Source organism: Globicephala melas, chromosome 14, assembly GCF_963455315.2.
Source record: "Globicephala melas chromosome 14, mGloMel1.2, whole genome shotgun sequence".
In the NCBI taxonomy this organism is placed as follows: Eukaryota; Metazoa; Chordata; class Mammalia; order Artiodactyla; family Delphinidae; genus Globicephala; species Globicephala melas.
Window position 1 is genome coordinate 58,167,007 of NC_083327.1, and position 18,024 is coordinate 58,185,030.

The 18,024-nt window shown below is 37.2% G+C and overlaps 1 protein-coding gene across 1 annotated transcript in view; it reads left to right on the forward strand.

The window, feature by feature from the left end:
* ENPP1 (ectonucleotide pyrophosphatase/phosphodiesterase 1) overlaps nt 1–13,614 on the forward strand; it is a 67,244-nt gene extending 53,630 nt beyond the window's left edge. The window contains exons 18-25 of the mRNA XM_030853434.2: nt 504–673; nt 1,511–1,562; nt 2,923–3,077; nt 4,620–4,749; nt 5,822–5,902; nt 6,739–6,871; nt 8,473–8,635; nt 10,225–13,614. Of these exons, the coding sequence (XP_030709294.2) occupies nt 504–673; nt 1,511–1,562; nt 2,923–3,077; nt 4,620–4,749; nt 5,822–5,902; nt 6,739–6,871; nt 8,473–8,635; nt 10,225–10,395 (1,055 nt within the window). The 3' untranslated portion in view covers nt 10,396–13,614. The remainder of the gene's footprint in view (nt 1–503; nt 674–1,510; nt 1,563–2,922; nt 3,078–4,619; nt 4,750–5,821; nt 5,903–6,738; nt 6,872–8,472; nt 8,636–10,224) is intronic.
* The last annotated feature ends 4,410 nt before the right edge of the window (nt 13,615–18,024 follow it).

Below are 18,024 nucleotides of genomic sequence, written 5' to 3' on the forward strand. Positions count from 1 at the left end.
TTAAAAAGTACTTTATTATTAAAACATGCTAACCATCATCTGACAATGTGGGGTTGCCACAAACCAATTTGTAAAAAATGCAGTGTCTCTGAAGTGCAGTAAAATGAAGTACAGTGAAACGACTCTGCCTGTACTCATCTACCAGGTGTTGACAATAACTTATTCAATTGTTTTGAGGATTAAGTAAGAAAAATATATTAGCATACTGATCGGCATATAGTAAGCATTCAACGGGAGATAACTATATTTATTGTATACATTAAAATTTAGAAATTTTTATAGCGAAGTACAGCATGCGTATCAGTATTTCCATTGAGAATAGCATGGTCATAAATACTCTACAACCTAAGAGAGAGAGAGTTATAGTTTTATTTTAGGTACAGAGTTAAGGACTCTTAAATAGATTCGGCTTTAAAAGATAAAATTCATAGTGCAAGTCTACTATTTGTTTAGTTTTGAAATTTCTAAGTAAATCTTTATTTACCATTCTTGAAATTATGCAGATTTACTGAATTTGACACCAGCTCCTAATAATGGAACTCATGGAAGCCTTAACCACCTTCTAAAGAATCCTGTTTATACCCCAAAGCATCCCAAAGAATTCCGCTCCTTGGTCCAGTGCCCCTTCACAAGAGCCCCCAGGGAGAGCCTTGGTTGCTCGTGTGATCCCTCGGTAAGTAGTCCCAAGAAGTTTAGCCCAGTGGGTATGATTTTTTAACACCCTCTGCATAGCATATGTTGTAGAAATACATAATGATTAAATTAAAATTTATGAGTGGGAGTAAACATATATTTATTTTCAATTCCAGTGACACGTGCCGACCGTCTTATTATTTATTTTTGCTGCTCCGGGTGTTTGCACTCTCGCTCTATTTTTATCCCCCTGTGTCGAGACTTGAATTGGCTGCAGGCTGGGAGAGGTCTAGCCGAGTCCTGAAATGTCCTGAATCCCAGAATCCGTGCTGATATCCTAGCAGTGAGGTCTTTTATGAACCAATCACAATATTCCTTTTCTAAAATACATCCCAACCTATTTTAAATTTAGAGGGAAAATATCAGTTTTTGGCATGAAATGGATTTATGACACTTTTCCTTTTTTACTCCTATCATAATATACAGTTGTTGTAAGGAGATGAAAATATATGACAAGTTATGAACAAAATTGATAGTGTCCATAAAAATAGACATTTGAGTAGTTCATCTTATGCTTTCCATTTTGTTTTAGGTTTAATTTAGACTTGTATAAAGACTGTTAGAGTAGAGATAAGAATTATAAAGCAGCAAGTACATTCTTGTTTTCGATGACTTGTGTTATGCTATGCTAACAATTTTGTCTTTTTGCAACTGTTATCCCTATTCTTTTATCTCTTCTTCAAAAAAAAATAACTTTCACTTGCACAGAATGATTTTAAATTTATCTTTGTTCTATGGAGGAATACTGTAAAATCCATTTATTACAAAATGAAAGCATGTTTCTCAGTCCTTAAAAATTGTATCATTAATTTTTTAGATTTTGCCAATTGTGGATTTTCACACACAGTTGAATCTGACAATGGCAGAAGGTAAGGCATGCTTAGTCTTGAGCCTGGGATGTGGAAGCAAGCTTTTTCTCAACAATGTGAACCACAGAATTAGTTTTGGGTCATTGTTTGGGAATAACCAACAAAATAAGGTGGTAATGGAGGACCACCTGATGAACCGGAGAGATTTCTTTGCTTGATAGTCTAGACTATTAGTCATAAGGAAAGAAGGCGTGTTTACAGTGGAAACAGCATGTAATATAATTAGTGGAAGCTGAATCACTCTTTATGAACTTAGTGGAGTGTTTTGAGATTTTGAAGATATTTATAGGTTTATACACTATTATAATAATAGAGCCTCAGATTTCCATTTAAAATACCCATTAGCTTTCTATCTTACCTAATTCTTAGTTAATTATAAGGGAGTATAAATTGATTTATTTATCTAAAGTTATTTCTTTATAACTTTTGAATGAAAGTTAAGAATATGCAGGCAGCTGATGAAATGTGGATATTAAGTATCACTTTGACACAGTCTCTGACCCTTAAGTTACTTGGCTCACAGCTTTTTCTTGCTGGAATAAAAAGGTGAATTATGCATTCATATATGCAGAATGAATGAAGTTCTGCATTCATTTATATGAATGAAGTTCTGTTCATATAGAACTTCTCTATATAAAATCTCTGTAAATGTTCAGATTAGAGAAATCTCTGATGGCCCCATGGTGGCAAAGTTTTGTGGTGAAAAGTGACACCTTGGAACTGAGCAGATATGGGTTTGAATATGAGCTTAGGAACCGTATGTCCATTGAAAAAGCATTTACTCCCTATAAATTGCTGTTTTCTCATCTATAAAATGGGCATATAACCTTAATTCTTAGGGCTCTATAAGAATTAAATTCAATGATGTATACAAAGAACTAAAAAAGCATCTGATGCTTGGAAAAAGGGGCAGTAAACGGTATACATACTATTGTTGTTTCATTCAGTGTAGTCTCATCATTTCAGTTTTGAACTTTTGCTTTCCAGGTACACACATCATCCAGAAAATTTTCCTTCTGTAGTGTATCCTGGAAAATAAGTAATAAAGACAATGTTAAAGTATTTTAGTAATATAATTTAAGTCCTAATTGCTGAAATTCCTAGCAATTTCATGTAGTGTCTTGTGATATCTTAGTATTACATTGATCTTTCAGAATCTTCATAGGCAAAAACTGCAGTGAACTCCTTTTATTGTAAATTGTTTATAGTTCTGCTCTTTGTAATTAGTTTATAGTTACAAATAATTTTTCAATAGGGTTAAGTAGAGGAAAGAATTAGATCAGTGTATCATTATGTATTATCATATCATGCACACTAAGTATATTTGAATGGTGGTTTCATTTTCCCCCTATGACCCAAGAGAAGGCCATTAAGCGTGGCACTCTACCTTATGGAAGACCCAGAGTTCTCTGGAAGAACAGCACTGTCTGTCTGCTTTACCAACACCAGTTTGTGAGTGGTTACAGCCATGACATCCTGATGCCCCTTTGGACAGCCTACACCGTCGACAGAAATGCAAGTATTTGTCACCTCTTTATCTCTGTGTGGTTATTTTATATTATCATTAAGCAAAACATTGAAAGCATCGTTTCTCACTGTCAATCTTGGCTCTGTAATCAGTTCCCAAATTAGAAGATCACTGAACTGAGAGTCAGAAAAATTAGATTCTGGTTCTAGCTCTGCTGCTAACTAGCTATGTGACTTTGACACTCAGAGCAAACTTCTTTTGTGAAATGAGGGTGTGCAGTGAAGATTTCTCCCTTGCTTTTGTTTTTTCTCAGTTTTAATATTTGATGATTCTAATTTCTAATTTAATGAACTCAGTTTTACAATCAATTTATCTCAAAATACATAGCTGTGTAAGTACAAGGATCTCCCTTGGCTGCCCAAATCATAGGGGGTCCTCAGTGATGGAGAAGGCCATTAAAGTTCACTTACCTCACTGTGTGTACCACCTATAGGAAGACATCCACACCAAACCAGGGAAAGGTCAGGGATCCTGTCTACCACCCAGGCTAGAAGAGTTTGACTTTGAAAGAAGTAGGGGAAAATATCCCAGAATAAGACCACCATTCCCCCTCACTCTCATCCCTTGGGTGCAGTGGTAGAAAGATAAATGATGAAGGAAATAGGCCTTGAGAAAGAGAATGGGGGGAGGAGATGAGATTTAGATCTTATCCGGAAGTGAAGTTTTAAACTAGGCTGACCAGATTTTCAAAAACTGAAAATGTCTGGCAAGCTATAGGATGCCCTTAAGGGATGGAAAGGGGATTTGAGAGAGCTTAGTTGACTGTAGCAGTTAGATTTTAAAAACAGAGCTTTTGTTACTACTCACTAAGACTGCTAAATAAAAAGATAGGGAGACGTGTATATATATGTAATTTCGGTATATTGAATACACACAGACATTTCACATATTAACATGTTTTTACCTTAATTTGATTTTTAATTTTTAAAGAGCATCTTCAAACACTTTAAACACATTTTACTTGACTTTGTAGTATATAGCAGTTTACCCAGTGTTTTGTAGGTCCCCATCCTATTTATTATTGTTTAATACCTTAATTATGGTGTTCTTGGACTCTGAATTTTCAGTCTTCTTATATAATGAAAGCTGCAAAAATTCAGAGTCATCACTACTCCTGAGATTTTCATATTGAATTGCTGTTCAGTGGCTTTTCTCCACCCCTAAGCCCCACTACTTTTGTTGTTGTGGCTGTGTTGGATATGAAAGAGTCTGATCTCTAAAAATCAGCAATTCACTACACAAAAGTTTGAAACTGAGTAGACAAAAACATTATAAACAAAATTAGCACAACATAGTAGGAAAATATTTGCACATATATGATTAATACCCTAACATTTTAAAGAGTTCTTACACTTCGGTTAGAAGCAAGATGAATACTCTCGCAGAAAAATGGAAGATGGTGAAGGACATGAACTGACAGCCAGAACTCCATGATTTTATGTTGTGGTTCACCTTTAACTATTTATAAAACTCTCTCTTTTTCTTCCGTATGCCTGATCCCTGATGGTCCTTTTCATTTTGTTCTTCAGGATAGTTTCTCTACAGAAGACTTTTCCAATTGTCTTTACCAGGATCTCCGAATTCCTCTTAGACCTGTCCATAAATGTTCGTTTTATAAAAATAACACTAAACTGAGTTATGGGTTCCTTTCCCCACCACGTAAGTCTCTTCCTCTTTGGCCTTCCCTTTCCCTTATCTTCTCTCTCTCTTGCATTTCCTTTTCTTTCTTATGGGGCAGTGTACGTCTTGTTTATTTATTGGTGAAAACTGTGAATGGGAGATAGAACTATTAGGGAAAATTGTCAAGTGTCTAAAAACTTGAGTTTTGGAAACCTTTTTACTTTTGTTTGGAGGGTGATGGATTTAGTGCAGGCCCTGTAGGTAGAACATTCTTCACTTTTCTGCATTTCTTTTCAACAGAATTTGGGAAAACTCAGGTCAGAAGGATGCATCAGGGTTCTTAGGAAGGAGGTATCATTTTGTTGTTTGAAAAGAAGAATGTGACTTGTCAAAGAATTAGGTAAAGGGAGAGCCTAAGTGTGCTTGTTCTTTCACTGATACAAGGCCCTCAGGGAATGGCTTTTTTGGAAGTTAAGTGTTCTGTGTTTTCAGTGGCAGACTTGTATGTGAATGAGAAGACAATTTGAATCTGTCCTAAAAAGGCAAAACTCAGAAGCCTCCAGGTGCTCAAATACACTCAATATCCAATCGAGTCCCCAGAGCGAGCTTCTGAAGTCAGAACTTGGCTACTGCATTATTAAAAATAGACAGGTCTAAGCCAGAAGTCCATACAAAGAAGCCTTGTACAGCATTTTGGGGCAGACATCCTGTGATGTTTTTTCTAGTTAGTAGGTGTTGTTCTGAAGCCAGATATTCTCTTTTTTTCTTTTCACTCTGAGAGAGTTTAAGGAAAGAAGATTGTTAACACTATATACTTTAGTTGAAATAAGGCAAATGAGGTAAAATTTGAATATGTTTAATTTGGGACCTTCATGTTAAAGATTCTGTTTCATTGATAAATTCATCTTGAAGAAGAAAAGATCCAAATATTTTGTTTTTTTAAGGAACTTGACCAAACACATTGCATTTCCCCTTGACCCAGTACCTGGGAAAGTTTTACAAGTTTAAGATGATACTCAGCTGATGTTTTTAAATGCCTCCCATGAGAAAGTATAATTCCTGGTGTTATTTGTGAAGAATGAAATAGTTGACCTTGTTATTTTCTTTGTAGAATTAAATAAAGGTTCAAGTCAAGTATATTCTGAAGCATTGCTTACTACTAATATAGTGCCCATGTACCAGAGTTTTCAAGGTAAAAAATTTTAATCTTATATCTCATAATTTCAATGAATTTCCCTAAATTATAGGTATGATTTATATGTACTAAGACTGATGCTCTAAATTAAATGACTAAACATCAGATATGTTCTTATAGGTTTGTTTAACTTTGAGAATACCAGTACATAAAAAATTCTACAAGTATTAGAATTATGGTATATTCCTATAGTTATTATTATGCTTTGTACTTAGGTGTTTACAAGGATTTCTGGTGGAAAAAGTATGTAATGTTCTTCCTAAGTTATATAGCTAATACGGTCTACTAGCATATATTAAATTTCAGTCTGTTGTACTATTTAACTATTTGGAAGTTCTTGATAATTGTTTTTTATTTTAAAAGAAATAGATTTTACATCATTATTAATTATTGCAGTACTTGACTCTTATAAGAATAAATACACATTTATACTTTGTGACATAGAATTTCAAAATATAGAGCATACAAGGAAATTTTTACTCTAATTTACATCTAGAATGCTTTTGAATATTTCAGAAAAATTCAGATATTAACAATAAATTTGAATAACCTGCCTTGTTTGTGTTCATGATTTTTTTTTTATGCTTAATGATGATGTGTGATCACAGCTTCATGATAATGCCCATGTTTAAGGATGGCTGAAATAGAGTTGAATTCAGCATTTGCTGGTTAGTCCTTCCAAGGGCCAAAGCTGAACAGTGTATTTTTGGCCAAACTTGACTTTATCCCTAATTATGACAGATGCTAATTTGGAATCATGGTGTTGATTTATTTCACATGACAACATGGCGCCTTGTTCTTTTGAAACTATACTGTCCTCCTCCTTGTTTCAGTTACATGGCACTACTTTCACGGCACCCTACTGCAAAGGTATGCTGAAGAAAGAAATGGTCTCAATGTTGTCAGTGGTCCCGTCTTTGATTTTGATTATGACGGACATTATGATTCCCTGGAGACTCTGAAACAGTAAGAACGTATTTCATTTCCTCTTGAAAACAGCTCTCAAGTGAGATTACCATCCAGCTGAGTCAGCAGAACCTTTTCTATCTGATACTGTTCATATTTATGTACATGACATTTCTGATTACGCTGGAAGCCCCTTGAAATGTCTGATTAATTTTGATGTTTTGCTCAGTGTTAAATATTTTTTAGATGAAAGTAGTGCTTATCGCCCACTCAGCTCAGATGAATAATTCTGTGGTTCCTATTAAATACTGAACTCTGCCTTTGTTAAGAAGATAACATCAGTGTTGAAAAATCTCTCTGTGTGGCTGTTGTTAAGATACTGTCTCAACTTGCATACTGCCAATTAGAAGATGAAGAATGATATAGTGTGGCTGGAGGCACCCCGAGTCAAGGAAGCAGAAGGCTTATAAAGCGGTAGTGCCCCAGGGTTGCCCCTGGTCTAATGTCACAGCTTTTACCCAACTCTGCCGGGAGGGGAATGATACAGTGACCTTCTTGAGAAACCATCAGTGGTGCTGTTTTTATAAAGGAGAGGGGAAGAACATTTTAGAGACTAGTTAATCTTTATTAAAACAATAATTAACAATATTTTGGGGAGCAATTTTGTTGCTATTCAGACTGTAAGAAAAAGAGAGTGAAACATCCACTGAGGTTCAGCCCCTTTCTGAGAACCACTCTCTCAGGCAGATTTAGGGATTACTGTTTACACACATACACCTGTGACCACTTTAGTTTGTAAAATTACATTTTTCTTTTTGTTGTTTTTACTATATCCCTTGAGGCATAAGGGTCCCATGTAAATGCCTCAGAGATGACAGCAGTAGAGCGGGTAAAGAAGAGAACTTATACCTTTCCCATTCACAGCTTCAACCAGAGCGCTGTTTCCATCTATTTTATGTATCATGGTTCCACATACGATTATGTTTAAAAACAATGATACCACTACCTTAAATTTTGAAAGATGCTAAAATACCACCCAAACAAACCTAGGTTGTCTTTTTTTAAAATTTCAAACAAATCTAGTTTTGAGACCAAAGGAAATGGCAGAATTAAGGTGAGGTAAAAGTGTCACTTGGGACATCTTTGAGAATATGCTTCAATTAAAAAAAAAAAAAGTTATGGGATAGGAAAGAAGATCCAGGTAAAACATAGGAGAGTTCATAGGTTCTCTGAAGGATCTAGAATAAAAAAGTCCCAGACCAGTTCTCTTTCACTCTCTGTTCATAACTGCCTAGAATATAAGAGACTATCAGTAATGCTTTAGGGTCTTGGTTGTACAAATTCAAAATTGATATTTTTCTCTTTAGTGTCTCAATTTCAGTTTGTTAATGTAGAATTACCCCCCAAAATCCAAAGTTTAATAAATTTCTGTAGAAAATCACATTATTTGGATTGTGTTTAGCTGTCTTCTAATTCTTATTCTTTCTCCATCTGGCAGAAAATGTTGAGGTATTATGATAACTAGCTTCTTACAGTATGTTTAATTATTTGACTGAATTTTATTTTGGGATGTGTTGTATTAACAATATACTTGAGTGAAATATTCAATAAGAGGAAGATAGTTATTTCTTTCTTAAAGTGAATATTACCATATTTTACAGAAACAGCAGAATCATCCGTAATCAAGAAATTCTGATTCCAACTCACTTCTTCATTGTGCTAACAAGTTGTAAAGATACATCTCAGACTCCCTCACAGTGTGAAAATCTAGATACCTTGGCTTTCATTTTGCCTCACAGGACTGATAACAGTGAGAGCTGTGCTGTAAGTAACCTTTTTCAATTTACCTTAAACATTGATACATAAATATGTTTGTGTGTGTCATATCTAACATAACTGGTACATACATGTACTTCGAAATTATAGGGTGGTTTTAAATTTGACCCCCTAAGATGACATATCTTCAGAGAAGATCATTCTTGTCTGTTAAAAGCACTAACAGTAAGATCAAAATGTCAAAACTTAGTGACTTCGTATGGCTTAGCCATTAAATCCATGTATGAATTCTGGGCCCTTCCCTGCAAAAAAAGGCAGCAATAGACTTATGCTTACATTTCACTGACCACAGTGATGTTAAGTGCCATGAATTAGGCATTGAGTTCCTTTTCCATCTGTACATTCCAAAAGCTATGGTACCGATACCTTAAATACAAGCGTTTAACAAATTCTATAATGGCAGTGTAATTAGAAGACACTAAATATTGAACGTGATCCAGAAAGAGGATTATTTGAAGGTGTATCACACATACTCACAGAAATGGTGACTAAGGATTAGCTGGATATTGGCCTGAGAGAACAGATCCCTTGTGTGTACTTTTTATTTATTCCTGTAAATATTGGAACAGATGGCAGATATCTACTGGCCAAGTAGTCTATTGAGTCAGAGAGTGAGGACTGCTGCCGAGGAGGAGACCGAGTGGAGCAGCAGTTTTGGGTAGTGGATGATTGGAGGCTAATGGGAAAGTGGAAATTATTGGTCTGTTCCTTTTTATGTGAAACGTCTAATATTTGCCATTTCCAACTAACAATATCTTAAGGGTACATGAACCTTTATTGAAGTATGCCTTTAAAGTATAATCATAGCACACCAACCAGTGGATATATTCTTCATCTGACTTTCTCCAGTAGCCATTTTCAGAAAAATGTATACCAGCACATGGATGTATGATTTCTATCCCTATTACCTGCCTTAGCTACCATCTCTGCTTCCATGTGCCAGAGCCTAAGGCTTTAATTCTTTTTCGATCTCGTATTAGCTAAAACTTCACCACCTCACCAGAAATGAAAGTGCGTTCTACCACTTCCCCTAATCCTTTCTTCATCGCAACCACATAGATAACTGATTCGGATAAGAACTAGCGTTTGTACGGTGCGTTTGCACACATCATTACATTTGATCTTCAGAGTAACCCAGTAAGGAGGGTGCAGGTAAGAGAATTAGGATTCAGATGTTAAATAACTTGCCTCAGTTTACCTGGTAGGATAATGGTAGAAACAGGACTTGAATCCAAGTTTCTTTATGCTAATTTCCATATTCTTTCTACATGGCATGTTGCTTCTGTTTTCTAACATTTTTTAACCCCATACTGTTGACGTTTCTTGCACCAAAGTAATAGAGGAACATCTGTTCCACGTATACTTTTCCCAGATTTGATACATCTATTAAACAAGCATGCATGGTACGTATTAGATAGCGAGCTACTCAAGAGGGGATTGTGCCTAACAACTGTCGTGGTATATGCCATTTAAAAGCCAAGGTGTCACGGCTGATTAAAATGGGGGAGATGGAAAGTTCATAGGGAAGGTTAATTGACTGCTCTCCAGTGACTTTTCTTCCTTTCCCACGCTCATAGCATGGGAAGCATGAATCCTCATGGGTTGAAGAGTTGTTGAGGCGACACAGAGCTCGAATCACAGATGTTGAACACATCACTGGACTCAGCTTCTATCAAGAAAGAAAAGAGCGAATTTCAGACATTTTAAAGTTGAAAACACATTTGCCAACCTTTAACCAAGAAGGCTGATGTTTTTTATTCCAAAACCACGCCGTAAATCTTTTTGAAAGAACCTTCTATTTTATACATCCTCTATTTACACTATTGCATTGTTTGGAGACTGTTGACCAGAGTTAGAACTGGGAATCCTCTTGTGATACACAACCATCTCAGGGAAACTTGTGGCCTCCGCATAACAGTAGGAAAGTGTTCCTATTGAGTCACGCACGTGTCTGAATGTGTAAGAATTGTTCAGATTTGGGAATAAAGACAGACCATACCTAAAACTGCTCTTCTACTTCTCTTAAGGGCAGAAGTAGCTGTGAACATTCTCTGGACACCAGATGTTTGAATCTTACTATCATTAATAAACTTCTATGTTGCTGGCAAACACTACACTAATGAGTAGGATTGGAATAGGCCATGTTTCATTCGTTTCTTCATAAGAATTGAAAAGTGATTCTGGATTCTTTTTAACTTGGAGTTTATTTTAATTTTAATCATAAAAGTTAATGGAAGCAACAATATTTGAGGCCCCATTTCTATCTTTTCTGTACAGCCCCTCAAAAGCCAAAGTATGTAATCCTGTGTTGTTTTTTAACTGTGACTGGGCTTCTTCAGATTTAATGATTCTTTCAAGTTAAACTTTGAGGGAAGACCTGTATTGAGTACATCTTTTTTATAAAATTTTACTCAACATGTGTACCAAAGAAGAAAAATATTCCCATCCTTCTCACTGGTATTTAACATAGGTTGAAAATAACTCCCCAAATGGTGGTTTTAGACTGTTAAAAGTGTGTCTTGTCTTAGTGAAGCTTCACAGAGCTTGTCAACTCATGCAAGGTGGCATTTTTCATCCAGATAGTAGGAATGTTTTCCTCTGTGCACAAAAAACGATGCTACCAGCAGCAGAGCTATACTGTTCTGAGCTGTTCATTTTGAAGTTCCATTGATTTGAAGAGAATGTGTTATCATCATTTTATATCTTCTCGGTAGTCATGATAAATGAACTTGATTTCTCTGCTTCATAGACTATACCCTTTAGTACCAACCTGTGGACTTTCAAAAGCTACATTCACTTTTAGGCTACGTGGGTCTGATATAAGTGCTATATTAATTCAACAAAGATCTGTATTTGTCCTTCATATGATACTTGTTCTTCAAAAGCATAGGGGCCACAAAGACCTAATTTAGATAATACAATTTGCATCTGAAAATTATTTACTAATTTACAAAGTCTCATTGGTTTTGTTTTAGTCCCACAGATCCCTGAGGTTCTGTATATTTTTTTTCCCCAGTCTGTTTTTTTCTTTGTTGTTCATATTGGGTAATTTCTATTTTTCTATCTACAAGTTCACGGATTCTTTCCTCTGTCTAATCCATTCTGCTGTTGAGCCCACCCACTGATTTTTATATTTCAGCTATTGTGTTTTTTTATTTCTAAAATTTCCATTTGATTCTTCTTTGTAGCTTTTATTTCTTTGCTGAGAAATTTTATCTCTTTGCTGAGACTTTCCATTTTTGCATTTGTTTCAAACATGTTCATAATTGCTTCCTGAAGATTTTTATGATGGCTGTTGTAAAATCCTTGTCAGATAATTTCTACGTGTGTCATCTTTGTGTTCACATCTATTGTCTTTTTTCATTCAAAAAGATTTTTCTGGTTCTTGTTGTAGTGAATGATTTTCAGCTGAAACCTGGGTATTTTAGGGATTATGTATGAAACTAGGGATCTTATTTAAACCTTCTGTTTTAGCTGACTTTCTCTGTCATCACCCTAGCAGGGGAATTGGGGGCACTGTTTCATTATTGCCAGGTTCCTTACGCAGCCTCTATTGACATGGGGTAAGAGGGGACCCTTGTTACTAGGCAGGGTGAGAATTCAGCTTCCCACTGGGTCTCCGTTGATGCTTCCCTGGCTGAGATGTGCAGGGCACCTTGTTACTGCCCCCATGTGGTCTCCACTGATGTTGTGGACAGGGGTGGCAGGGAAAACTTTATTATCACTAAGTTGGAATGAAATTACCAGTTTCCTACTCAGTCTTCTCTGATGCTATCCTGGCAGAGGACTTGGGGCACCTTTTCACAACCTGGCAAACCACTGTCTTTGCTGGCATGGGTGGGATCATGGTCTTTTATGTGCTGTGTAGTTGGAGTGGAGCAGTTACTGTTTTCTCCCTTGCTAGGCCACTCCTCTTCTGGTCCTTTGGCTGGTGAGATAGCAGGCCTTTCTTGGGACTTCTTTTTGTCTGTACTCGTTGACATTTCCAGGTTGCTGACTTCTTCAGCAACAAGTCTGGCATATATGAACTAAAAGAAAACCCAGCAGAACTCATTACAGTGTTGTTCCTTGGGTCCCGAGATCCCTAGCCTGTCTGCCTTCTCCTCTCCACCTTTCAGAATCTTCCTATGTTTGTTTTATATATAATAACGAAGATTTTTATCTGCACTTAGCAGAAGGATATCTACTTCTTTATAGAAGTGTCTCATTGATTTTTATATATTTTTCAAAACACATGCAGACACAGTTGCCTCTACGTAGAGCATCTTAGCAGATCTTAATCAAATGGATAGATGCCTTTCTCCGTTGCCAGACAGCAAGAATACAGAGAAAAGCGAGTTACGATCCTTCCAGTCTTGGTGAGAGAGAGGAGGCAGCAGAAGTGTAAGTGATCCCTAAAAGATGGTAAATGTTACAGTGGAGCCATGGGCAGGGTGCCAGGGAGTACAGAGCAGGCACTGGGTCCTGCTTGGCAGTATCAGCAGTGGCTTCCCAGAGGTGGTAACGATTGGGCTAGGACTTGAAGGACGAATTGGAGCTCTGCAGGTGAACAGGTGAAAAAACGGCATTCTAGCCTCCCTTGGGTGGATACATTTGGGGCATTTTTCCCTTGACTGCTACTTCCGATACTTTCTAGAAGTGTCACTGTGACCAACTTACTATATACAACTATTTCATTTTTCTCACTTTGTTAATCTCCCGTTCTTAAAGGAAATGTCAGACTATAAATTCTGGGCTGATTCTTTAAAGGAAAAGGCATCCACATCTGTTCCTGCTTAGCTTTCAGTTGCTCTTATACAATATGCTTTTTTTTTTACCTCTTGTCTTGAAAGAGACCCTTTCTTGCACTCTTTCATCTACTTAAGACATGTGACTAGTCCTCAGTTTGAATGGTAAATTCACATGATCATATATGGAAATGTATGTATCCTACTTTTTCCAATAAAGGCTATTCTTTCCTTTTCAAATGCACAACAAAACCTTTATTTATCCCTAATTTTGCTGCCATGCCTCCAGTCAGTACTTCTTAAATGAGGGTAAGTAACTCTCATGCATAATTTTCTAGCTGGTTAGTTTATTCATGGCAGAGCAAAAAATCAGGTGAAACCTAAAGATATTTCCAAGAATCAGAGAAAAGAGGGCAAACCTTAGGGGGAAGAAGGCGAATGTTCAGGTTCTAGCAGGGTAAGGAGGTATGCAGAGCATGGTTAGGCCACTTGGCCTGGTTGGTCCTGTTTAAGGAGATAAGACCCACCGGGATAGAGCTGAACCACTGAGTCCTCCAGGATAGGCTACGGCCACCACCCCCCCTTGACTATTTTCTGCCACTAGCTGCAATAACTGTCCAGCCCGGATCTGTGGGTACGTGTTTATCTGTAATTGAAACTGTTGTTTGAACTTGGAAACTAAATGTGATTATACTTCACGCTGAAGCCTGTCACAGGAATTTGGTGTGTGGGTGCTTTCATAAGCACCAAGTTAAATTTTGTCATGGCTGTAGTCCAAGGGCATTTTCCCTGATTTTTTGGCCAGTCTAAATATTGTAAGGTAGGGAAAAAAAACCAAAAACCAAAAACCAAAAACTTCTATAGAATAAGTGTCTCTAAGCTAAGAAATGTGAATTTACAAATAAAAGCTGTATATACAGAATCTTGGCTGCTTTCCTGCCTGGATGTGGGTGTGTGTTTGGAGGGTGGGGTCAGGAAGGGCGGGTGGTGGTGTTTCTCCAGGGATTGGTGCTGGGTTGTAGACAAATAACTCCAGCTGTGTTGTCAGGAGGAGGAAAAAAGATCTGAAGTTCATTTCAGGTTCACAGAGTTAACCATTTCTGATTTGTGACCTATATCCTTGTTTGTGTTATTTTAATTACATTTAGTCATACTTCTAGGTAACAGCGAGTGACAGGCATATATAAATATCTTTCCAGTATTTCAAATGGTCTGAAACCAGGAGGAAAGTCTCCAACTTGTAACTTCCATAGATTTTTTTTCTACATAAAATTTTTGCATTTATCCTTTCTGTGATAGATAAATAATGAGTGAAAGAAAAGATATTTGCTAGAAATCATATCTGTACCAGAAACAGTAGAGGTATGAAATACGTTTTAGTGTACTAGAAATGAAAGAATCTCTGGAATAGGTATTATACCCATAGGATGGCAAAAGGAAGCAATGTAATCCTACCCCAACGTGGTTGTTTTAAATTTAACTTCATACTTTCACTCAAATCCTCAATTCAAGGGACTATTTGAGGATTTTAATAAAGATATCTAACACATTACTTTAAAAACTCATATCCAATTTCATTATATATCAGAAATTCAGAACTCAGAATCGACTTTGACTTTCACAGAATAGAGATACAAAACAATTCAATAAACATCCAGGAAATGAGATTTTTACATCTCTTGATAATTTTGTCCCATGATGTCCAGGTATTTTTCACTATCAAAAATCACTTAGATGGCATTGCGCTGGGTTTAAATAAAGGAAGCAAAATGGGTCTCAGAACTGAACGTTTATAAGCTAATAAAAACTCGAAACAATTTTAAATAAATGAGAACAAAATTTTCTCAGTCCAATGAGTAGATCTCATTGCTCAAATTTTCACAATTTAAAAAATCTCAAAATTCTCAATCATAAACTATTCTATACCTTGACACAATTTCACTCTTTTGAAGAGTTACTCACTTTTATTAAGGTCAAAACAGAAACAGGCTGGTAGATCTATGGGGCTTTTATTTGTGGACTTGTTTGTTTTTAAGATAACGCCACTTTTTAACTTAATAGCACACTTTAAGACACTGCAACTAGATTAGATTCAATTAGATCAAGATTGACAATAAATTTCAAAGCTGTGCTTACTCTGTGTCAAGGAATTAGGCATTAGAGATAAATTGGGGAATAGGACAGATGGGATGCCTGCACCCCTGGTACTTACTTATCAACCTCTTAAGTTCTAGCCCAATGCACATGTCCTTTTGAAACCTCGTCTCTATCCCGCTAAGGGATCGATCATGGGATCATACCCTCCTAGACTTTGGAGATTATAAATAGCACATGCCCTCAAGTCTAGACATTCTTAGGTAGTTGCACCCAACTGCCCATGTTCCATAACCTGGGCACAGTGTTGCTAGATGGCATTGAGACCTACTAAGAGATTGTCCCCAACCCCTCTCTTCCCCCACCACCCTGCCCCCCCCCCCCCCATTCTAGGTCTAAATACATGGCTTGCTAAAGGCAACCTGCAACCATAAAAGGAAATACAATGATTTTAAGGTGATGTGGTTATAGGTATCAGAGGATCGTTGGCTTCTACTTGGGCCTTCCAGGGAGGGACCTGGCAGGATTGTCTCCTAAAGAGAACACATTACCACAAACCATACAAGGAAAATGAGAAGTCCCAAGAAGCTGCATCATCTATACTTTTCCCAGCCTGTGATCTTCTGTTAAATTTGCTAAGACTGTATCCTTTGAGCTTATCTCCAAAAGCTATAACTTTGATGAGATATATGTTGAGTGATGTTGAATGTGCTCTTTCGCCAGGAGTGCAACTCTATACTGTGAGATTTCTTTCCTCCCAGTGGTTGTAACCGTCAAAGAAAATTAATCAGTCAATCTAAGAAAGAATTGGAAAATTTTATTGGAGCCAAATTTGAGGATTATAACCCGGGAAGAGCATCTCAGAAAGCTATGAGAACTCTTCTGCCTGTTAAAAGTCAAGACACAGTTTATATAAGTTTTTTGAGACAGATGGCTGTACATTAAATGATGTATTATTGACAGTTTACATAATCCAGATTTAAGTGCCATGATGGTGGGTCACGTGATCCTTTACAAGATTAAGAAGGAATGTTATCTTCTAAGGACTTGTCTTGTTGATGCTAGGAGAATGTTGCTGTTTATGGTTGAGCAGGTATTCCTGCTGAAGGGGAAGGTTTGGTAAATGCATAATGCTGATACACAATGCACAGTGGGGGGAGAGGGGAGGACAAAGGGCAGAAAAGAATTTTTATGTTTAAATTTTTCCTGTCTTGCCATAAATACGAATTTTATTTCACATAACTCTCATTTGGTATTTAGCATGTTTCTTAAATTGATATATTCCTTTCATGTATTTATTGTCTTGTCTGCAAAGTCATCTGTCACTGAGAACAGAAATAATCTTTATATCCTCTGTTTCTAGCACAATGCCTGGCACATAGTAGTTGCTCAATTTAAAGAATGCCCAGGTGAATAAAAACCAATGAGATGATCCTAGCAAAATATCCATTTAAGATAGCCAAGGAATCACAGGTTACAGAAATGCAGCTGGAGGACAATCACACTGAAATTAATTATTCTTTGCATCCCTAGTTTTTAAGCACCAGATGGAATTTTCAATAGGATATTTTTTAAAAAGAGTTCATCTATAGATACGTTTCTAGTGCACAACGCAGATTTTTTAAAAAAATAATAAACAAAAGATCAAGAATGCCTTTCAGAGATCATTCACAGTTGTTTCATTGACTACATCCTGTGGAGAGTATGATGTCTGGTGAACTGAAAACAAAACAAGGAACTCTTCAGAGTTTTGACATGTCAAACGAAAACCTCTCCATAAAGCACACAGCATTTCTCCAGTAACAAGCTGCTGTCATAAACATTCAATGGCAAAGGTGAAGGTGCATGGGAGTGTCATCCATGCTATGTAGCCCAGGCCCCAGGAGCAAAAACTGTTTTTTTAACTATACAGGCTAGTTGTGTTTTATCAACAGGCTGCCACAAAGGCCTGGGGCAAACCAGACTGAACTGGCTTGATCCAAGATGGTGGACAAAGTAGGCTAAATGTCACCACTTTCCTTGCCTTGATTTATCTCTGTGTTTCCATACCAACACCTGAAAGCTGAAAGACACTTCCCCTGACTCATCTCTGCTTGTTTCAAAAGTACCTGGTGTTGGGCAGAGGTGCTTTGCAGCTGTACTAGGAGAGATACATGCTTTGAGAGATACACAGTGGTCAGCTGCTCCAGACCTGGCCCTGACTTGACCACAGGACCGCACCTGTGCAGATGAAACCTGGAGGAGTCTAAGAGTTACCTTTGCTTCATCCCCATGCTAAGATCTTCGCCCAATGGGGGCATTTGTACTCTGCTTGCACAATTGGTGCCGTGTGCAAAGGAGTGTGGAAGACCGCGCATGCCTGGGGTTCCCCTGGAAATCTCCACCCCTTTCCTAGTGCCCTGATGACCTGTCTGACCCTTAAGATTGCCTTACTCCCCTCCCTTAGAGGAGATGGTGCCTTTAGAGCATGAGCTCCCCTTCTCCATTCTCTGGCCATTGAATAAAAGCCTGTCTTGCTTGCACCAAACTCAGTTTCATTATTGGCAGCGCGAACCT